At 43.3% G+C, this 24,248-nt stretch overlaps 1 protein-coding gene across 2 annotated transcripts; it reads left to right on the top strand.

Moving 5' to 3' along the window:
• The first annotated feature begins 1,356 nt into the window (after window positions 1–1,356).
• LOC114780067 (sarcoplasmic reticulum histidine-rich calcium-binding protein-like) lies at window positions 1,357–8,212 on the top strand. 2 transcript variants are annotated; one of them, XM_028967589.1, is made up of 6 exons: window positions 1,357–2,026; window positions 2,656–2,786; window positions 6,899–6,967; window positions 7,053–7,107; window positions 7,238–7,274; window positions 7,664–8,212. In XM_028967589.1, the coding sequence occupies exons 1-6, from the start codon at window positions 1,480–1,482 to the stop codon at window positions 7,683–7,685; spliced, it is 861 nt and encodes a 286-aa protein (XP_028823422.1). In that variant the 5' UTR covers window positions 1,357–1,479; the 3' UTR covers window positions 7,686–8,212. The 2 variants fall into 2 exon arrangements, with proteins under 2 accessions (XP_028823422.1, XP_028823423.1); XM_028967590.1 differs by having other exon boundaries at window positions 2,677–2,786.
• Window positions 8,213–24,248: the final 16,036 nt, after the last annotated feature.

Here is a 24,248-nt window from a genome sequence, read left to right on the forward strand (position 1 = left end):
CTTTTCCACAGTCTACGTAAAGCCCAGACAGAACAAGTGTGTCAGCAGAATGCTCCTGTTCTGTTGCAACCAGCTACTCATCTAAATAAGTGGCAAGATGGATGCCCCTCTCCTTATTGCAGCCTCTGTGCTTTTCACAAACACTTAGGCTTAGAGTTTAGCCATCCTGGGTGGAAGCAGTAGAATCTTACAGTGCCCCTCAAAGTTTCATTGGGTAGGCAAACTTCAGCACTTCTTCAGAAATGTCAGCTTTATCCCCAAGCTCCTCACCAGTCTGCTCTGCTCAAACACAGGAGTCACAGAGAGATGAATTTGTGACCATGTCCTCGTTCATTCTGCTGAAGTGGTGGTAGATCAGCTTGCACTTGTGGCTACAGTCCTGTGCATGCTTAGTAGCATCGTGATTGTGCGGCGCTAGCTTGTGAAGCCAAAGTGTGACTGGTGGATTTTTGGAACATACTTTTCCCTCCTGACACACCTTATTGGCTTGTGGGCCTGGTGTTGGTGTGGTTGAGAGTGAAAGCTGCGCCACTTAGATCCAGGGTGATATTTATTGATTTTGCAACCACTTTGGTATCTGGCACGATGCCCTAATGTGATCAGCCCTAAATTGATCATTTAAGGGCTTACTTTAAAAATAATTCTGACAGGAGAGCATGCCCATGGACCCCACTTGACATTAATAATGATCAGGGTTATTATTTATCAGGCTCTCTACATGCGTCCTACCCATCATACACGTTGCCACCCTTCTCATCTTCCCATGTCTTGGGCACTGTAATCTTGCATTGTTCACACTCCATTAACATAGCAACTGGATGATTTGTGGTATTTCTGGACCCGCTTACTTTTTTCTTTAAAACCCCTTTTGAGCAATGCCCAAAACACAAAACAATCATTTAATTTACCTCATACCTTGGTCCACCACTGTTGGAGAAGCAGTACTGCTAATAATATTACTATTTTAAAAAGCACCGACCTTACAGCTTTGCTTGTTTCATTTATCATTCTGCAGCTCCGCTGTGCTATCTGTGCATACAACAGAAAGAGGAATTAAAGGAAAGGTTATAAAGTGAACCGACAAGTTAACTGAAGGACACAGATTTTATCCAGTTCAGCTATTGAAAGAGGCTTTATTTAGACACCAGGTCACCTGCAATGACCATGGCCCATTCAGAAGATACTGTGCGTGTAATGTGAGTAACCTCCAGTGTATATATACCCAAGTAGTCATTCACAGGCTTAACCTCTGTTCAGACTCCTTCATGTCCTTGTTCCATTTCAACTGTTAAGGGCATCAGCCGCTCTATACAGACATGTGGTCCTGTCAGTCAACTCTCAATGCTCTGAATTTCACACTGTGTGTGTGTGTGTGTGTGTGTGTGTGCGCGTGCCAGATCCAATCTGACAACAGAAGCCAGTTCAACAAATGCTTCTTACTCTTTCGTCTGACCGGCGAACAGTAACTATTCCATAGTTATGTCGTGGACATGGCTTCTGGGAATGTTGGTGGGTCTCCTTGGTTGTGGAATTCACTCTCAGGAAGCAGCATTGAACAGCGAAGAAAACCTGGACAATCAAGAGGAGCAATTACTAGAGATCACATCAGAAGAAAATATTGATGAAGATACACCAATTGCTGCTGTAGCAAGCAGTCAAGAAGAAAGTGGTGAAAAAGATCATACCTCTAATGAAGACGAAGTTGTTGACTATGAGATTTTAGATGTAGAGCCAGTTCTGCAAACGTCTGAGCACAACAGTATTGAGGAAGAGGATTCAGAATCAGATGGTGAATATGAGAATGAAGAAATAAAAGAGGAGGATGAAGATAATAATGAAGAGATGCTAGTGGAGGAAGAGGGGGGTGAGGAAGATGAAGAAAATGGTGAAGAAGAGGATGAAAATAAAGAGGATACAGTAAAAGAGGAAAATGCTGAAGGTACAGAAGAACCTTCCAGTGACATTGAGGATAGTTACACCTCAGAGGCTTCTGATGACGACAAAGTAATCACAAGATATGAAGCAGGTAATTAATAACTGAGATCATGTATACACACCAAAATACTGTTTTGGACATAAGTCATGTCCAATTATTTTCAAATATAAGTTTGTTTCATTTCACTGATCATTTTTAAAGCCAGGTTTGTATGATCCTATTTAAACCTTCTGGCAGGTGAGAACTTCCATGAGTGCTCAGTACTTTATGCACTGGGTATTTACATAATTCTAATTCATAATGTCCTAGCAAAAGCCTAAAATAGACTATATGTGTATAAGTGTACGAAAGTAGTTTAGCGCTTTTAGACAGAAGGTTAAGGGGACCAGAGACCAATAACCTCTTCAAAACCAGTTCTATAGTCTTTATCTAACAGTTCATCAATGCTGAACCAGCATCTCAATTTTTTAACATTATAAGCTGCAAACTGAACAGGGAAACAAATAAAAGGTCCTATACCACATTTATAAATTCAAATAAGATTAATTACCTCAAAAACATTAAATGAGCCCAGCTCAAGTTTCAAATTTCAAGTTGAGCTTTATTGTCATGTTAGACAGAACATGGAAGCTGGTGCTGTATGTAACATTTTAACAAAGTTCATAGTTCAAGTCAGTCATATTAAAAGATGTTCTTTTATGTGTGATTCATGAACCAAGGAGGTGTGCCACAATTTACAGATGAAAAAGCCTATCTGAAAGGAATGGAAGAGATGGAGATCCTTGAAGACAGTGAGGTCTTTCCACGTTACCACACTGGTTCCCTGTGTGGTGTCTGCTCTGTTTGTGAGGTAAAATTGAAAACAACTGTATATTTTACAGCATGCATATTAGATGAATTATTAAAAATTTCAGTACTTCATGTGACTGATATACAGACAGGAGCTGCTGACATGACAACCTCTGCTCTTGCAATTTATTGCTTTGGTGAAGCAATTGTGGAAATGTTAATACAGTATAGCGAGTACAAATCTAATGTACATGTAAAAGCAGAACATTTCACAAAATTTGAATGGTATTTGGACATTTGTAATTCTCTCTATGTTGAACTTTTTCTTTTAAAAAGACGGCTTCTGTATTGCTGCTGTATCTCAGGCACACAGAAATGTAAAAAGGAGACATGAGACATGTTTTTGAGGGGAGAAGTGAAATGTCACATTTTTATGGTTGAATATGAAGCTCACGAACAGGCTGTCTCATGTATGTTTATTCCTAAATCCAGACAGAAAAATAAAAAAAAGTTGCTTATTGATTAAAATATATATAAATATAAAAAATATATACTAAAATATGTGACTTCTGGTCAGCAGGGACTGATAGTCAGGCGCTCCTGCTTACTTTTTGAAATAAACTAGCTGCTTTCTTTTATTCCATAACCATTGTGGTATGCTTTAGTATATTTTCTTATAATTATTACAGGTTTGTTAACTTCACAATGTGTCAGATTGGGGATCCCAATCTGATAATGGCTGCCATCTTACATAGCTCCCAAGACCACAGTGTTAAATGATCTTAATTAATACAGTGTAGTACAGTTAACGAGGTTAAAGGCTAACCCTACAAGACCAGCGTTCCCCTCGGTTATGCTCGCAAACATCCGATTGCTGGACAAGTTGGATTACATCAACCTACAGCGGGCCAACCAGTGGAGATGAGACTGTTGTGTCTTCATTTTCACTGAGACATGGCTGCAGGACTCGGTCATCCAGCTGGACGGATTGATCACTTTCTGAGCGGACAAGGACCTTGCTTAATTTGGTAAGGTGGACTGTGTGTTTATGTGAACTCTGAGTGGTGCACACTCAATCATCTCCCAAAACCTGGTTGTGAAACTTTGTGGGCTTGGCCTGAACACCACTCTGTGCAACTGGGTCCTGGACTTCCTCACAGACAGGTCCCAAGCAGTTTGAACCCATCCTCCATCATCAGACTGAGCACAGGAGCACCACAGGGACGCGTGCTTAGTCCCCTGCTCTTCATCCTGCTGCCTCACAACTACACAGCCACACACACCACCAACCACATCATCAGATTTGTGGATGATATGACTGTGTTGGGACTGATAAGCAGGGATGATGAGTCAGGGAATAGAGAGGAGGTCAATGGCAGTCTGCATGGTGCCACAACAACAATCTGTCTCTGAAGTCTGAAACGAACAAGCCTCCCACCACCCATCCTTACCACATTCTACAGAAGCACTGTCAAGAGCATCCTGACCAGCTGCATCACTGTCACGTACGGCAACTGCAACACTTCTGACTACAGGAGACTACAGAGGATAATGAAGACAGCTGAGAACATCACTGGGATCCCTCTCCCTCCACTACTGAACACATTTCAGAAATGCAGCATCCACAAGGCCTGCAGCATCGTACAGAGCCCTTCAAACCTCTCACACTGACTTTTCACACTCAACATAACCTCACCTTAAATCATCCGCAGAACTTTTTTTTTTTTATTGCAAACAGCATATTACAAAAGCAACAACAGCACTGCATTCTGCACTTTAGTCTCTCATTGACTCAAACTGTGCTGCTGTGCTATTATTATTATTATCATCATATCACTACTACTACTATGATTATAATCATAGAATGTCATGTACTATGTACTTAATATATCCATACACTGTGTCATATTGCTGCAGCTTGTCTGCCTGGGTTGTCTAGTTTGTTAACGTCCTTTGTCATGCTTTTAAGTGAAGTGATTTTCAAACACAACACAGCATACGGTTCACACAACAAAATGTGTGCTCTGCTTTTTGTCACGTTTCCATCCGCATGAGCCAGGAGCAACACGGAAACGATTCCGAAAGTAGCCAAGATGGCCGCCGATCATTGCTCAGTCATTATTGCTGTTCCCTGCATAAAAGACTTGGACGATCATCATCTTCCAAGTAATACTGTTCCACTGAGTCCACCAAGGCATGTTCCACCTCGTCCCCGACCACCAGGGGGAACCCATGCAGCTTGGACGGAAGGCCCTCTCTGAAGCTGTGTGCTTCCCCATCTCTTGTGAGTCCCCCTTTGACCTGGAACCATGCTCCCCAGTTGATTGGTGAGGTGCATTTACCTGGGGCATCCTCCACCTTCTCCTCTTCTCCTGCTTCTCAACTCACCCTCTCAGCTGTCCTGGAGTGGAGACGCCACACAATCACCACTGCCTCATTTGTGGAATTTCATGGACCTGAACTTTGTTCGCCAACATCAGATCCCCACTGAACCCCAGGCCTCGCCCTTGACATCACATCTGTGGATTGCCGACAGGGTTGCATCCAATCCCACCATATCGTAGCTCTCCGGCTTCGTCTCGACGCTCACACAGAACACCTCAGCTTCCTGGTCAATTCCATCATCACATCACCTCTGCTCCTGGGATTCCCCTGGCTGACTGTCTACAATCCCCACTTATCCTAGTACGCTGTTGTGGTGTTGGAATGGGGAGCGCACTGCCATCAACACTGTCTTCAGCCACAGCCCTCCAGAGTCATCAATGCCACACCTACACCTTCACGTCCCATCCTTGACACCCATCCCATCCTGCTATCAGGACCTGGCAGCCATCATCAGTACAAGGCTACTCAGCTTCCACCTCACCGACCAGCCGACATAGATCTGTTTCCTGGAACCATGCCACACCAAGGTCATCTCTGCCCTCTGTCCAAATCTGAACACCTGGCCATGGAGCACAATGGCACCATCCGTCCCTCCACAAACCAGCTGCAGCAGGGTTTTTCTTCATATCCAAGAAGGATGGTGGGTTAAGGCCTTGCATTGATTATCTGCCACTCACCAACACATCCCTCGACGCCCTCTCATATTTCACCAAACTGGACCTCCACTCGGCATACAATCCCATCCGTACTGTGCCTGTACCTTATTCTAGCTTTAAGTCCTGCTTATTCAAACTATATAGATCTGACCCAGCTTTCTGCACTGTGGTTTACCATCCACAAAATATAACAAGGATTTTATGAATGACTTTTCATTCTTCCTGTCCGAAATTGTGCCAAAATATGACCATTTTTAATTGTTCAGGAATTTAACATTCATATTTGCTGCCCGACCAAGCCCTTTGCTAAAGACTTTTTGGAACTAATGGAAAGATAGGTGACAGAGCCTGTCTGTCGAACCAGCTACCACTTGACATTAAATTTGGTAGTAGCCTAGTGGTAACACACTCGCCTATAAACCAGAAGACCCGGGTTCAAATCCCACTTACTACCATTGTGTCCCTGAGCAGGACACTTAACCCTTAGTGTCTCAGGGGGGGACTGTCCCTGTAACTACTGATTGTAAGTTGCTCTGCATAAGGGCATCTGGTAAATGCTGTAAATGTAAATTTACCCATAAAACCTCTGCTTTTAAATCCAGATTTAAAACTCATAATTTTTATTTTGTCCTCTTTGGCCCTCTCTATTTTTTAACTTTAAATTTTAAAGGTTTGATCCTATTATTGGGATTATCTCCGTGGTTAGAGGGCAACTCCCTTCTTGGAACAGTATTTGCAAGACATGGCATGCTTTGTTTGGCCAGGGGTACTGGATGGATTATTGAAGAGGGTGGGAAGGTAGGAGTGGTTTCTGTTTTTCTACTTCTGACATTTACATTTTTAAAAGCAAATACTCACAAACACTTCACCCTCCTTGCCAGCCTGAAATATCAACTGTAGTTGAAAAATGGTAACCCTAACCTAGCAATACACTTTCTGTAGCAAATCAAGCTTTGTGCAGCTTATTCCATAAATCACATGACCCTATTATATTTTTGGTTTATTACAGAAGTGAATAATAAGTAAAGATAACTAAATCCCAGCTGTGGTTTTGTGTCGAGTTTGCATACTCTCCTTGTGTTTCCACCAGGTTCTCACCTTTTTTCCTTTAATGCATGCTTGTTCTTTTTAGCATTGCAGCAACTGTGACAAGTGTCCATGCAAAGAGGGTGAAATGTCTCCACTCTGCCATCACTGTCAAGTAAGTGATCTCTATGGTCTTTTTAAAATGCTATATGTGCAAATGTCACATGGAACTACAATGATTCGACTTTGTCTTTCTCTAGCTGTGTCCTGTCTGCTCCATTTGCCCTGCAGTCTGTGACACTGTATGTACTCCAGGTAATACGTCACACATCATTACCACAAATCTTTCTAAAACATTGTTTTGCATTGAATTGGTTTCAAACACCCATATTTATTTGTTTTATATGTAAAAGAGCTCTTATTTCTATTTCTGTCTATACCTCAGGTGGTTTTATAGATGAGTTCACTGGATTAATATACAAGTAGGTACCAATCTGCCAATAGATGATTATTTTTACCTGGTCTTGTCTCTCTAATGATACTCCTGTGTCCCTATATATCATTCTAACAGTCTATCATATCATATATACATATTTTTATGTGTGTGTGTGTGTGTGTGTGTGTGTTTGTATGGATTTCCTGGTTTCACAATTTAGTTTTTAGTTCCTGTATATGTAAAGAGTGGAGAATTTTCAAATAATATAAGAGGACATGTGTATGAATTGTTTTAAACATATATACATTAGAAACATTTATAACATCAAAACAATGCATACATTTTTATTAAATTATATTTTAAATATTTCAATCATTTTGTCATTTATACTCATTTATAAAATACTGCTATTCCATTCTTCTGTCCTGTCTATAGGATGTTTGCCTCGCTTCTATGAGTTGCACATGGCCTGGACCCTCTGGCTATAACCCTTCAAAAATATAGATTCCTGTTCTGATGTTTGCAGCAAGTTATGCTGCATTTTGATTGTTCTCACAAAGAAAAGAAACATTGGAATTGAACTATTCCATTGTTTACAGATTTTTGGCATTTCTAGAGCTTTGTGTAAGTAAGGGCTGTCCAATATTGTACCTCCTGCTTCACGATCTTGAGGTCCAATGCAAATACACCGGACCCCAGTGTTGAAATGTCCAGTAGAGGCTTAATAAACCAACAGCATGGTAGATTACCAAGAGACGGTATAAAAACCAAGAGATGAATCTGAATGTCCCTCAGGAAATACAAAATGTCTCTACATGGATTTGTAAATTACACCTACATGGCAAATGTATCTTCACAGGGTTGTGACAATGTTGTTTGTGTTAGAGTTATACCATGCTAATTGTTGTGCACTTATGGCAGTCGTGGATTTAGTCTGTACACCTTGGTTGAATGAATAAATTATGCATCAATTTGTCTCTGGAATGGTGTAATTATTTATTGGATTAACACAAGCAGTTTCAATAAACACTGCATACATATCACAATTATATTAATCAAATCAGTCGTGCTGTGACGCCAGAGTAAATGCAGGAGTGAAGTTAATTTAAGAACGTTATCGGGCATGGTAGCTTATCAAAAACAAAGCAGACTAGACACACAGAATGAGGGAAGGCAATGCATAAAGGGAACGCTAATTGTGTAATAAGTGGACACATGACAGTGAATGGGTGCCACTTGTCCTGGTCAGTTCGTGAACCATTTCCCACACTTATGTGATTTTGTGATTTTCACAATAGTTATGGAGAAACCACTTAAAATATTGTAAGAAGGCTTTCCAATATTACATACATTTGTTAGTACTATTTATATCTTCGCTGACATCGCTATTCCTAATTCTTGCTGTTTGTTATGGTATCTGCCATCTAGTAACGTCCTGTCATACTGTACATTGTTATTGGAATGAAACAATTTGACTAAACAAAAACAATATTCCAATAAATAATACAAGTAAATAGCATGAGGCAAAGAGGAATATTGAATTTGAATGAGTCAAAAAACATTGATGTTCTTCCTGGCCGTAAAACGCTTTAAACTGAGAAACAGTAGTTACATTTATTAAAGCATCTGACACCAGCAATGTGAATCTTAAAGGGGGAAATTGCTTCATATCAACTCCAATCTTTGGAGTGTTTTCAATAGTGAATGCAGAGAAAAATCCTAGTAATATCATATTTTGGGGGAGGGTGCTGTAATGAATAACGGAACTCATTATTCCACGTTGTCATGTCTGGGGCACAGTTGCACAACATTCTGAGCTTAAGAGGTGCCAGGACATTGCAGTATCTCCCCCCTTAAGGTGCACCACCACTCACAGTGGACAGGTGGGCCAAGGAATTTGGAAGTATTGGGACACCTGATAATCCCCAAAAATAGGGAATATGGGCTTTATTTTTGAAAAATTAATTTAATTTTGCTGAGACCAGTTAAACCCGAGGTCAGTGCATTCATTTATGACTCAAAGTTTCTGCAGCCCTTTCCAATGCACAGCCACCTAAATCCAACCTCACCAGGCCACCATACTGCCTGCGGACAAAGGAAGATGCACTGTGATCCTGAACTCCGTAGGTTACAATGAAAAAGTAATCTCGCTTTTGGAGGAAAAACAAACCTACGAAAAACTGAAAAGGGATCCCACCGACATCTGCAAAAAGTAAGGGGGATTTGAACCTGGGTCTTCTGGTTCATACGCGAGTGTGTTACCCACTAGGCTACTACCACCCATCAGCAGCAGCATTAACTCAGTCATGTATAACATTGCTAGACAACTGGGCACAATTCAGGCACCTGGTTGGACACAGAGAACATCACATCCACAATTCAGAAGAGTTTGCCTTCAAGGTCAGGGAGCGGAAACTGGATACAGATTAAACCATGGTATCCTTTGATGTCACGTCACTCTTTACCAGCATCCCCACCACTGCAGCCTTAACAGTTGTAAGAAGGAGACTGGAAGAAGACAGCACTCAGAATCAGCTATGTACCTTCACATTAAGGACAAAGGACACTCATTTTTGGACGAGAATGTTCAAATATTGGACAGAGAAGACAGGTGGTTTGAGAGAGGAGTGAGGGAAGCTTTGCATGTGCAAATCAACAAGCCCTCACTCAACAGAGGTGGAGGGCTCAGACACAACCTATCTTTAACATATTTTGCTTTCATCCATCCCCAGGAAAATCATGCCCAATTCACATGTCCACCAGGTTGGCCAAATTTAACAACCCGCTTAATTGGGGTAGGAGGAGCTGCCAGGTCTCATGTGATAAAGCACTAGGCAGCACAATCTTTGACAAAACTAAAGGCAATGAAAAGATAGGGGGTACTGTAGATGACAGACTCTGTCTTCTACTGAGTCTTCTAAGAGTTTTACCCTCAGAAACCAAACAAGATCAGAGTAGTTTTCGACTCGAGTGCAAAGTGCCATGGTGTGTCACTTAACAACTTCCTTCTATCTGGACCAGACCTAAACAACAGTCTGGTAGGAGCTCTAGTGCAGTTCAGGCGTGAAGCCATTGTGGCTACTGTAGATATAACAACAACAACATTTATTTCTCATATAGCCCATAATAACTTAAAGTATGTCTCAATGGCTGGTAGTAGCCTAGTGGGTAACACACTCGCCTATGAACCAGAAGACCCAGGTTCAAATCCCACTTACTACCATTGTGTCCCTGAGCAAGACACTTAACCCTAAGTTGCTCCAGGGGGGGACTGTCCCTGTAACTACTGATTGTAAGTCGCTCTGGATGAGGGCGTCTGATAAATGCTGTAAATGTAAATGTAAATGTCAATGGGCTTTTACAGGCCTACAGTTGGCACCCCCACACTTGACCCAAAACTCCACACAAAAAAACAATAGGAGAGAGAAAAAAAGAAAGGAAGAAACGTTGGGAAGGAGTGATACAGAGAGGGACCCCCTTCCAGGGTAGAGTAAGCCTGCAAATGGTGTCAGTGCAATGTTTGTGATGATTTGTCCAATTAGAGAAAAGTATTACAGTTGTAGAGGTGGAGAAGTCCAAAATGTAGTCCAGTGTCATGGTGTACATTACATGTTACTTGTTTGATGTCACCTAAAGGTAACATGTATAGGGAAAATAGTAACGGACCTAGGACAGAACCTTGTGAAACACCAAACTCTACTTTACTATGTGAAGACGAATCACCACTGGTGTCCACAAACTGATACCGATCGGTCAGATCAGATCTGAACCATACAAGGTCTGTTTCCTTAATCCTAACAACATTCTCTATTCGGTGAAGGAGAATAGCGTGATCGATAGTGTCAAACGCTGCACTCAAGTCAAGCAGGACAAGCAGCGAGATGCGTCCCTGATCAGAAGCCAACAGCAGGTCATTAACCACTTTAACCAGCGCTGTCTCAGTGCTATGATGACGTCTAAATCCTGATTGATATACTTCATGGATATTGTTACAGTCTAGGTATGCGCTCAGCTGCTGGGCTACGACTTTTTATAAAATTTTTGATATAAACGGAAGCTTGGATATCGGCCTATAATTTGAAAGCTGACTGCAATCATGGTAGGTAGAGCATATCTTTCTGTGGTATACTGGTATCAAAATCTCTCCTATTGGCCAAATTTATATTGCATACCGTATATATCATTTATACAGTGCAGCTCAAATTTCAGGGCAGTTAAGCAAAATGTAAGAAAAAGTAGAAAAGTTTCACAATGACAATCACTTCACTTTCACTTATCACTTTAAAATGGCACCTTCATAATGTTCTTCCTTGAAATAAGTAGACTGAATCAGACAATGCAAATGTTCTTTTATTACTACATTTGTAACTACTACAAATGCAATTAGCCACATACGCTTTCAACTACTAAAGTTTACTTTACTTTACTTTACTTTACTTTACTTTATTTGGCAGACGCTTTTATCCAAAGCGACTTACAATGGGAAGACACCAGCAATTCTCGTTCGATTTCTATAGAATATCAAGTATACAAACTAAGAGCCCTGATAAGGCTTAGACTTGTCATTGAAGAACATGCTCGGAGAGTGTTGGGTGCTAGACTAAGAAAAATTATAATGTATTTATACATTTTGTATTTGTTTGTTAAATGTGTATGCATGTGTATGTGTTAAATTTGTCTGTAATATTTTTGGAATAAGAGGGTTTTCACCTTCTTCTTAAAAGTGGTGATAGTCTCGGCTAGTCGTGTGGAGGAGGGTAGGTTGTTCCACCAGCCAGGGACAACAACGGAGAACAGACATGATTGGAATCGAGACCCCGTGAAGAAGGAATTTTTAGTCTCCTTTCGTTTGCCGATCTGAGAGAGCGTGTAGGAGTGTATCTAGGTAGTAGTGTGTTGATGTAGGAGGGCGCAGTTCCATTTACAGCCCTGTAGGCAAGCATCAAGGATTTGAACTCAATGCGAGCAGCTACCGGGAGCCAGTGGAGGGAGGTAAGGAGAGGTGTAACATGGGTGTATTTTGGCTGATTGAAGATGAGGCGGGCTGCCATATTTTGGACCATCTGGAGTGGTTTTATGGTGACTGCAGAGGCTCCAGCCAGGAGAGAGTTACAGTAGTCGAGTTTGGAGATTACCATTGCCTGGACGAGGAGCTGCGTAGCCTGTTGTGAGAGAAAAGGCCGAATCTTGCGAATGTTGTAGAGAGTGAACCTGCAGGATCTGGAGATCGCAGCAACATGATGGTTCAAACTCAGTTTGTTATCTATCCAAACCCCAAGGCTTTTTGCAGATGCCGTGGGTGTTAACAATAGCGATCCAATTTGAATTGAAAGGTTTTGCTGAGGAGAATTGTTGCCCGGAAAGATCAGAATCTCGGTTTTGGATAGGTTGAGTTGGAGGTGTCGCTCAGACATCCATGCCGATATGTCTGAGAGGCAGGCCGAAATTTTTGTTGCTATAGTAGCATCTTCTGGTGGGAATGACAGATAGAGCTGGGTGTCATCAGCATAGGAGTGATAGGAGAAGCCATGTGATTGGATGATGTGACCAAGTGAGAGAGTGTATATTGAGAATAGAAGGGGGCCAAGGACAGAGCCTTGTGGAACCCCTGTGGTTACCCTAGAGAGGACAGATGTCTCACCTCCCCATGATACCTTGAAGGACCTGTCGTAGAGATAAGAGGTGAACCAATCTAGTGCGGTTCCTGTGACTCCTAAATCAGAGAGTGTGGTGAGAAGAATTTCGTGGTTAACTGTATCGAAGGCAGCAGATAGATCAAGTAGAACAAGGACGGATGATCTGCGGGCAGCTCTTGCAGCACGAAGGTCATCCATCATTGCCAGGAGGGAGGTTTCAGTAGAATGCCCTTTCCTGAAACCAGACTGAAAAGGGTCAAGAAGATCATGCTTGTGGAGAAATGAGGAAAGTTGAGCCAGGACTGCTCTTTCAAGAATTTTTGAAAGAAAAGGAAGGTTGGAGACTGGGCGGTAGCTATCCAGTAGAGATGGGTTTAATGTGGGTTTTTTGAGCAGGGGAGTAATGACAGCCTGTTTGAAAGCAGTGGGGAATGTTCCTGTTGTGAGTGAGGAGTTTAAGACATGTGTCAGAGCAGATAATATGGTGGGCTGTATGGACTGAAGGAGGTGTGAGGGGATTGGATCCAGGGAGCAGGTGGTGGGGTGACTAGACTGGAGAAGTGTAGACACGTCTGATTCAAAGAGGGGAGTAAAGGAAGACAGATTCCTGGTTTCAGAGGTAACAGCAGGACGGGGTCTGGGGTTAGGTGGTGAGAATTGTTTGCTAATGTCAGCCACCTTTTCTGTGAAGAAGGTGGCGAAGTCTTCAGATGAGAGAGAAGTGGAGGGGGGAGGGGGTGGAGGATTCAGGAGACGGTTGAAAGTCGAGAAAAGTTTTCGAGAGTCATTGCAGTTGTTTACTTTGTCCTGGAAGTATCTGGTCTTTGCTGTAGTTACAGCAGCAGAGAAGGATTTTAGGAGAGATTGATACTTATTAAGTTGAAGCGGGCACTTGGATTTCCTCCACTGCCTTTCAGCTGCTCTAAGGTGGGACCTGTGGCGACGAACCTCGTCAGAGATCCACGGTGAGGGTGGAGTCGCACGTGTTGGTTTTGAGGTTAGAGGGCAGAGTCTCTCGAGGCAAGATGTTAGTGTGGAGAAAAGGATGTCTGTAGCACGGTTAGTGTCCTGAATAGAGAGGATGTCTAGGGGGGAGAGCTCAGAGGAGACAGCGGAAGACAATTGAGTAGGGCAGAGGGTACGGAGATTACGGCGAAATTGTGTTAAGTGTGAGGTGGGTGTGGTGCGTGCCAGGGGGGATAGTCTGAAGTGAATAAAAGAGTGATCGGATAGATGTAGAGGAACGACAGAAGTGTTGGCTGTGGAGCATTTGCGTGTGAGTACGAGATCTAGTTGTTTTCCAGCTCTGTGCGTTGCGGGCGTGCAGAGAAGTGTGAAGTTGGAAGCAGAGATGAAGTGTTGGAAGTCAGTGGTTTGTGGCTTGAGGAGATCGAGGTTGAAGTCTCCTAGTAGCACAAGGGGCAGTTCCTCATCTATAATTGAGGAGAGAGTTGTGTCTAGTTCCTCTACAAAGTTCCCCAGCGGACCTGGAGGACGATATACAGCAACTATGGACATTTTTACTGGGTGTGTAATAGTTACTGCATGGAACTCAAAACTGGTTGTTTGAATAGCAGAAACGGGAGTGAATTTCCAGTCCTTGGAAATGAGCAAGCCTGTGCCCCCTCCCCTGCCAGTGGGGCGGGGGGTATGAGAGAAGTAGAAGTCTGTGGAAAGGGCTGCAGGTGTAGCGGAGTCATGGGGGCGGATCCAGGTCTCAGTCAGTGCGAGTACTTGGAGATTTCGTTCTGTAGCAAAAGCAGGAATGAAGTCTGCTTTGTTGACTGCCGACTGACAGTTCCACAGTCCGAACAAGTACTCAGGGTGGCAAGATGAGGCCTGGGAGAGTGTGTGGAGGTTATGTGTGTTGCGTGTTCTGTTTGTATTGAATCGAGGAGGGCGCCTGGAGTGAATGAGCGGAATGTTCTGGATGGACATGATTAGCAAAAAGAAGTAGGAGAGGAGCATGGGTGAAGTTACCTGTATTTTGGTTTTACTGCTCGGTAGAGTCGCGCAGGACGAGTCGCAGGTCTTTACCCAAGTGGGTCTTCACACAAGGGCTGACGCTACCGCTGACGCGGTAGCGCGAGAGTAGTACCACAAGTACAGGTCAAATTGTGAGTGACTACAGGTGCGGTCCACAGGTAGTGGTGTTGACTATAACCCGTTTCACGACTACGCAAGAGTGGGCGTGTACCTAGTTCGGGTGAAACTGACGCCGATTGACAACAATAACGACAGCGAAAGCTAATACATTAACTTAGCTCGCCTAGTCACGTCAACAAAAACACAAGCACTTCTTAAAAACAAGCTACCCAAGACAGAGTCAAAGTTTATTTACTCACCTCTACAGAGAACCGCGCGAGAAAGATTACCGCTGTGTCTGAAGACACTGTTGCAGGGAGCCGCTTTTTAACCGGTCTCCTGAAGTGCCGCTAACTACAACCCGTTTCACGACTACGCAAGAGTGGGCGTGTACCTAGTTCGGGTGAAACTGACGCCGATTGACAACAATAACGACAGCGAAAGCTAATACATTAACTTAGCTCGCCTAGTCACGTCAACAAAAACACAAGCACTTCTTAAAAACAAGCTACCCAAGACAGAGTCAAAGTTTATTTACTCACCTCTACAGAGAACCGCGCGAGAAAGATTACCGCTGTGTCTGAAGACACTGTTGCAGGGAGCCGCTTTTTAACCGGTCTCCTGAAGTGCCGCTAACTACACCCGTTTCACGACTACGCAAGAGTGGGCGTGTACCTAGTTCGGGTGAAACTGACGCCGATTGACAACAATAACGACAGCGAAAGCTAATACATTAACTTAGCTCGCCTAGTCACGTCAACAAAAACACAAGCACTTCTTAAAAACAAGCTACCCAAGACAGAGTCAAAGTTTATTTACTCACCTCTACAGAGAACCGCGCGAGAAAGATTACCGCTGTGTCTGAAGACACTGTTGCAGGGAGCCGCTTTTTAACCGGTCTCCTGAAGTGCCGCTAACTACACCCGTTTCACGACTACGCAAGAGTGGGCGTGTACCTAGTTCGGGTGAAACTGACGCCGATTGACAACAATAACGACAGCGAAAGCTAATACATTAACTTAGCTCGCCTAGTCACGTCAACAAAAACACAAGCACTTCTTAAAAACAAGCTACCCAAGACAGAGTCAAAGTTTATTTACTCACCTCTACAGAGAACCGCGCGAGAAAGATTACCGCTGTGTCTGAAGACACTGTTGCAGGGAGCCGCTTTTTAACCGGTCTCCTGAAGTGCCGCTAACTACACCCGTTTCACGACTACGCAAGAGTGGGCGTGTACCTAGTTCGGGTGAAACTGACGCCGATTGACAACAATAACGACAGCGAAAGCTAATACATTAACTTAGCTCGCCTAGTCACGTCAACAAAAACACAAGCACTTCTTAAAAACAAGCTACCCAAGACAGAGTCAAAGTTTATTTACTCACCTCTACAGAGAACCGCGCGAGAAAGATTACCGCTGTGTCTGAAGACACTGTTGCAGGGAGCCGCTTTTTAACCGGTCTCCTGAAGTGCCGCTAACTACAACCCGTTTCACGACTACGCAAGAGTGGGCGTGTACCTAGTTCGGGTGAAACTGACGCCGATTGACAACAATAACGACAGCGAAAGCTAATACATTAACTTAGCTCGCCTAGTCACGTCAACAAAAACACAAGCACTTCTTAAAAACAAGCTACCCAAGACAGAGTCAAAGTTTATTTACTCACCTCTACAGAGAACCGCGCGAGAAAGATTACCGCTGTGTCTGAAGACACTGTTGCAGGGAGCCGCTTTTTAACCGGTCTCCTGAAGTGCCGCTAACTACACCCGTTTCACGACTACGCAAGAGTGGGCGTGTACCTAGTTCGGGTGAAACTGACGCCGATTGACAACAATAACGACAGCGAAAGCTAATACATTAACTTAGCTCGCCTAGTCACGTCAACAAAAACACAAGCACTTCTTAAAAACAAGCTACCCAAGACAGAGTCAAAGTTTATTTACTCACCTCTACAGAGAACCGCGCGAGAAAGATTACCGCTGTGTCTGAAGACACTGTTGCAGGGAGCCGCTTTTTAACCGGTCTCCTGAAGTGCCGCTAACTACACCCGTTTCACGACTACGCAAGAGTGGGCGTGTACCTAGTTCGGGTGAAACTGACGCCGATTGACAACAATAACGACAGCGAAAGCTAATACATTAACTTAGCTCGCCTAGTCACGTCAACAAAAACACAAGCACTTCTTAAAAACAAGCTACCCAAGACAGAGTCAAAGTTTATTTACTCACCTCTACAGAGAACCGCGCGAGAAAGATTACCGCTGTGTCTGAAGACACTGTTGCAGGGAGCCGCTTTTTAACCGGTCTCCTGAAGTGCCGCTAACTACACCCGTTTCACGACTACGCAAGAGTGGGCGTGTACCTAGTTCGGGTGAAACTGACGCCGATTGACAACAATAACGACAGCGAAAGCTAATACATTAACTTAGCTCGCCTAGTCACGTCAACAAAAACACAAGCACTTCTTAAAAACAAGCTACCCAAGACAGAGTCAAAGTTTATTTACTCACCTCTACAGAGAACCGCGCGAGAAAGATTACCGCTGTGTCTGAAGACACTGTTGCAGGGAGCCGCTTTTTAACCGGTCTCCTGAAGTGCCGCTAACTACACCCGTTTCACGACTACGCAAGAGTGGGCGTGTACCTAGTTCGGGTGAAACTGACGCCGATTGACAACAATAACGACAGCGAAAGCTAATACATTAACTTAGCTCGCCTAGTCACGTCAACAAAAACACAAGCACTTCTTAAAAACAAGCTACCCAAGACAGAGTCAAAGTTTATTTACTCACCTCTACAGAGAACCGCGCGAGAAAGATTACCGCTGTGTCTGAAGACACTGTTGCAGGGAGCCGCTTTTTAACCGGTCTCCTGAAGTGCCGCTAACTACACCCGTTTCACGACTACGCAAGAGTGGGCGTGTACCTAGTTCGGGTGAAACTGACGCCGATTGACAACAATAACGACAGCGAAAGCTAATACATTAACTTAGCTCGCCTAGTCACGTCAACAAAAACACAAGCACTTCTTAAAAACAAGCTACCCAAGACAGAGTCAAAGTTTATTTACTCACCTCTACAGAGAACCGCGCGAGAAAGATTACCGCTGTGTCTGAAGACACTGTTGCAGGGAGCCGCTTTTTAACCGGTCTCCTGAAGTGCCGCTAACTACACCCGTTTCACGACTACGCAAGAGTGGGCGTGTACCTAGTTCGGGTGAAACTGACGCCGATTGACAACAATAACGACAGCGAAAGCTAATACATTAACTTAGCTCGCCTAGTCACGTCAACAAAAACACAAGCACTTCTTAAAAACAAGCTACCCAAGACAGAGTCAAAGTTTATTTACTCACCTCTACAGAGAACCGCGCGAGAAAGATTACCGCTGTGTCTGAAGACACTGTTGCAGGGAGCCGCTTTTTAACCGGTCTCCTGAAGTGCCGCTAACTACACCCGTTTCACGACTACGCAAGAGTGGGCGTGTACCTAGTTCGGGTGAAACTGACGCCGATTGACAACAATAACGACAGCGAAAGCTAATACATTAACTTAGCTCGCCTAGTCACGTCAACAAAAACACAAGCACTTCTTAAAAACAAGCTACCCAAGACAGAGTCAAAGTTTATTTACTCACCTCTACAGAGAACCGCGCGAGAAAGATTACCGCTGTGTCTGAAGACACTGTTGCAGGGAGCCGCTTTTTAACCGGTCTCCTGAAGTGCCGCTAACTACACCCGTTTCACGACTACGCAAGAGTGGGCGTGTACCTAGTTCGGGTGAAACTGACGCCGATTGACAACAATAACGACAGCGAAAGCTAATACATTAACTTAGCTCGCCTAGTCACGTCAACAAAAACACAAGCACTTCTTAAAAACAAGCTACCCAAGACAGAGTCAAAGTTTATTTACTCACCTCTACAGAGAACCGCGCGAGAAAGATTACCGCTGTGTCTGAAGACACTGTTGCAGGGAGCCGCTTTTTAACCGGTCTCCTGAAGTGCCGCTAACTACACCCGTTTCACGACTACGCAAGAGTGGGCGTGTACCTAGTTCGGGTGAAACTGACGCCGATTGACAACAATAACGACAGCGAAAGCTAATACATTAACTTAGCTCGCCTAGTCACGTCAACAAAAACACAAGCACTTCTTAAAAACAAGCTACCCAAGACAGAGTCAAAGTTTATTTACTCACCTCTACAGAGAACCGCGCGAGAAAGATTACCGCTGTGTCTGAAGACACTGTTGCAGGGAGCCGCTTTTTAACCGGTCTCCTGAAGTGCCGCTAACTACACCCGTTTCACGACTACGCAAGAGTGGGCGTGTACCTAGTTCGGGTGAAACTGACGCCGATTGACAACAATAACGACAGCGAAAGCTAATACATTAACTTAGCTCGCCTAGTCACGTCAACAAAAACACAAGCACTTCTTAAAAACAAGCTACCCAAGACAGAGTCAAAGTTTATTTACTCACCTCTACAGAGAACCGCGCGAGAAAGATTCTCTATTTAATGCGAAAAAAATTGGCTAGCATGGCCAGCATGTGGCTAGCATTTAAATGCTACTAGCTACATGCTAGTATTTAAATGGCCAGCTAACAGGTGGCTAGCACATGGTGAGGTGCAGCTGAGATTATCCATACTAACAAATTTTCCAGAATAAAGACTACTTTTCCAGCATCGCTGCCATTTAGAATGTAGACTTACAAATAAATAATGTTCACAAAAGCACTTACTTGTAACGTGGCCCACTTACTGATGGGCCACAATGCATTGCTGAAAAACAGCGTGTATATCATAATCCATAGTACAAAACCTCCCAGCCAGCATCACTGCCCCCGTCGGAGCCAGAACCTCTGCTAGAGTGCCAAATAAACGCAAATGCTTCTGCATGTGGGTGAAATGTGACACATTTTCTAGTTTTGGTTAACTGATCCAATCACAGAATTGGAGGAGAGAGCTCTGAATCATCCAGGCCTCTGACACACAAAGCAATAATATTTAAACATTGCTAAATACACAAATGAACATGTTCAATTACCTAGACAATATTATTAAGCAATAAAAACCTACATAAAACAGTCCAGCAGCAGGACAATTTTGCGTATTACAACCCCCTGCTGTGAGGCACTGTTCGATATGCATGCAGGTCCCAGCTTCATCCTGGCTTTTCATTTCCATTTACATTAACAGCATTTATCAGACGCCCTTATCCAGAGCGACTTACAATCAGTAGTTACAGGGACAGTCCCCCCCTGGAGCAACTTAGGGGTAAGTGGGATTTGAACCTGGGTCTTCTGGTTCATAGGCGAGTGTGTTACCCCTAGGCTACTACCACCCCTGGCTTTTCATTGGGCAAATGATTTAATTTTTTTCTGTCAATATGGGGTGCTGTGTGTACATTAATGAGGAAAAAGTGAACTTAAAGTGATTTTGACAAATGGCTGCAATATAACTAAGAGTGAAGAATTTAAGGGGATCTGAATACTTCCCTTACCACTGTATATAAAGAATAGATTCAGGTCCAGAGAGATGGCTGTGTGTCCTCCACATCTTTGTGGTGCATGCTTCAAATTAGGGCTGCACGATTTGGGGAAAAAGACATATTGCAATTATTGAGATCAATATTGCGATATGTGATTGCGATATGATAAACGGCACTTGCTTGCATATCAATGAAAAGTCACATACAAATGACTAATAGTGAAATGTTTAATTTCAAAGTGAAACATACAAACTACTTATAACAACTTGAAATGCCCAGTGCTTTCAATAGTAAATCTGGTCTTTCTTTTAACAGTGAAATGATACACTACACAATAGTGTAAACATTTTATTGTATACACATGGGCTTAATAAATAATTTCTGAAAATATTTCACTCATTCCTCTCTCTCTCTCTCACACACACACAGTGATTACTGTAATCTACATACATATTATTACATACACATATGTGCTAAGAATCTAAAATTCTTACACATCTTATACTTACATGGAACTGTCTTCCACGTCTTTTTCCTTGTGTGGCCACTCTGTAATTTACATTTACATTTACAGCATTTATCAGAGGCCCTTATCCAGAGCGACTTACAGTCAGTAGTTACAGGGACAGTCCCCCCAGGAGCAACTTAGGGTTAAGTGTCGTGCTCAGGGACACAATGGTAGTAAGTGGGATTTGAACCCTGGTTCATAGGCGAGTCATTTGACTTCTGCTTCATAGGAGAGTGTGTTACCCACTAGGCTACTACCACCCTGTTTTAACTGGAAAAGCACAAATAATTTATTCCATTCTGACATAGAGCAAAGATCTGATTATTGGTTTGTAAAAGCTGCTATTTTAAATGCATATGAGCTGGATCCTGAGGCTTATAGGCAAAATTTTTGTGGACTTCGGAAAACGGATCAAATTACGAAAGTTGAGTTTGCCAGAGAGAAACAGAGTGACTTTGATGGGTGGTGCACCTCACAGCATGCACACACTAATTTGAGATTTGCTACCTTTAGAAGAATTTAAAAGCTGGGTTCCTGATAAAATTAGCATAGGCTGCGGTGTGTGCTGACGAGTTTGTTCTCATTCACAAAAGTTATTTTCAGTCATTCTTCTCGTCCTCGACTTGACTGTGCACAGCCTTCGCGGCAGGTATGGAGAAATTCCAAATGGAATAAACCATCCAAAGGTGAGGCACACAAGTGTACCTATTGCCATGAACCTGGTCATCATATTGCCTCTTGTCCTGGTTTAAAGCGCAAAATGTCATTAAAGGGTCTGGATTTGCCCATGTCACTTTTTAGTGAAGTGAAGTGATTGTCACATGTGATACACAGCAGCACAGCACACGATGCACACAGTGAAATTTGTCCTCTGCATTTAACCATCACCCTGAGTGAGCAGTGGGCAGCCATGACAGGCGCCCGGGGAGCAGTGTGTGGGGACCTCAGTGGCACCCTGGTGGATCGGGATTCGAACCGACAACCGACAACCTTCTGATTACGGGGCCACTTCCTTAACCGCTAGGCCACCACTGCCCCACTTAGTGCCCCACTGCACCACTTAGACGAACAGTGATGTGGATCTTGATTATAAACCATTTATTTTAGCAGCTACTGTTTCACTCACTGGGCATGAAGAAGACGCTGTTCCAGTAAAAATGTTGAGGGACACTGGTTCAGTTCAGAGTTTTATCCTGCCGTCTGTCTATAGTAGTTCAGATGTACTGATCCAAGGCATTGGGTTGGGAAACTTCCGGGTTCCCTTGCATACTGTGCATGTCAGGTGTCCATTCGTTTCTGGGAGGTTTTTTTGGTGTGTGCAATCACTCAAGCTCAAGCATAAATGGCTGAAAATGATGACTTGGTTTACACATTTATGTCATTAGACAATCCACTTCACTGTGGTTGCCATCCACGTCCGAATGTGATGTTATTCGTGGTTCTCCTCTATCACTGTCTGTTGACACTGAGTTGCTTAGGAGAGAGCAGCAAAGCAATTTGTCTTTGGCCAGGTTACGTGTTGTTGTTGCTAAAAGAATGGATTCGGTGACATATTACTGGGAGAACGGTATGTTGATGTGCACCATGACAGGAACAGTATGTTGACTAGAACACTGTATTTCAGTTGCTGGTTCCTGCTAAATTTCTAATGTTCTTACATTAGCGCATGATCATGACTTTGCAGGACATTTGGGCATAAAGAAAATTAGGGCTACAACTATCAAATATTTTTGGAATCGAGTATTCTGTAATAATAAAAAGAAAAAGAAGAAATTTTCTTTCTCCAGAAGAATATTTAGATGGGCCTGTCCATGCGTTTTTCGTAGGAGCGCGGGCATAACCTCCTGAGCTGGTCTCAGCTGTGAAATCAAGCGGTGTTATTAAAAAAATAGTTTGTTAACATGTTAATGCTAGCATGCTAACATCAAAAATGCTAACAGGGTGTGGCCAAGATGAGTCATGTTAAGTTTGGTAAATTAGCATGTTAGCTCAATGCGTAGCATGTTAGTAGTTGAAGGACCGGGTGTCCCTAATAAAGTGGCCAAAGGACAGGGCGTCCCTAATAACGTCGCCAAAGGACATGGTGTCCCTAATAAAGTGGCCGAAAGACAGGGCGTCCCTAATAAAGTGGGCGAAGGACCGGGTGTCCCTAATAATGTGACCGAAGGAAAGGGCGTCCCTAATAAAGTGGCTGAAGGACAGGGCGTCCATAATAAAGTGGCCGAAGGACAGGACGTCCCTAATGATGTGGCCAAAGTCTTAATAATGTGGCTGATTGAGCAGGCATCCTAATGAAGCTGCTGGTTTAAGATTTCATTGAATTACAGTTCTGGCGCTGCTGCTGTATCAGTACCCCTTGTAGGACCCCCTTTGCTGGCAATGACACAGTAGCAGTACCACTTAAAAGGGGCCCCATTTTACCAATGCTACCAATGCTAAAATTAGCATTCAATGCATTCTTTACTTTACTTTACTTTATTTGGCAGACACTTTTATCCAAAGCGACTTACAATGGGAAGACACCAGCAATTCTCGTTCGATTTCTATAGAATATCGAGTATACAAACTAAGAGCCCTGATAAGGCTCAAACTTGTCATTGAAGAGCATGCTCAGAGAGTGTTGGGTGCTAGACTAAGAAAAATTATAATGTATTTATACATTTTGTATTTGTTTGTTCAATGTGTATGCATGTGTATGTGTTAGATTTGTCTGTAATATTTTTGGAATAAGAGGGTTTTCACCTTCTTCTTAAAAGTGGTGATAGTCTCGGCTAGTCGTGTGGAGGAGGGCAGGTTGTTCCACCAGCCAGGGACAACAACGGAGAACAGACATGATTGGAATCGGAGACCCCGTGAAGAAGGAATTTTTAGTCTCCTTTCGTTTGCCGATCTGAGAGAGCGTGCAGGAGTGTATCTAGGTAGTATTGTGTTGATGTAGGAGGTAGTATTGTAGCTTCTGTGCAGGAGTGTAGCTAGGTAGTATTGTGTTGATGTAGGAGGTAGTATTGTAGCTTCTGTGCAGGAGTGTAGCTAGGTAGTATTGTGTTGATGTAGGAGGTAGTATTGTAGCTTCTGTGCAGGAGTGTAGCTAGGTAGTATTGTGTTGATGTAGGAGGGCGCAGTTCCATTTACAGCCCTGTAGGCAGCATCAAGGATTTGAACTCAATGCGAGCAGCTACCGGGAGCCAGTGGAGGGAGGTAAGAAGAGGTGTAACATGGGTGTATTTTGGCTGATTGAAAATGAGGCGGGCTGCCATATTTTGGATCATCTGGAGTGGTTTTATGGTGACTGCAGAGGCTCCAG

Source organism: Denticeps clupeoides, unplaced genomic scaffold (genome assembly GCF_900700375.1).
Source record: "Denticeps clupeoides unplaced genomic scaffold, fDenClu1.1, whole genome shotgun sequence".
NCBI classification, from domain to species: Eukaryota; Metazoa; Chordata; class Actinopteri; order Clupeiformes; family Denticipitidae; genus Denticeps; species Denticeps clupeoides.

Bases quoted from the DNA above. Each gene is read 5' to 3' on its own strand.
- LOC114780067 (XM_028967589.1), top strand. From the start codon at position 1,480: ATGTCGTGGACATGGCTTCTGGGAATGTTGGTGGGTCTCCTTGGTTGT. The intron at 2,027-2,655 runs GTAATTAATAAC...TCATGAACCAAG, and splicing joins AATCACAAGATATGAAGCAG to GAGGTGTGCCACAATTTACA. The intron at 7,275-7,663 runs GTAGGTACCAAT...TCCTGTCTATAG, and splicing joins TTCACTGGATTAATATACAA to GATGTTTGCCTCGCTTCTAT.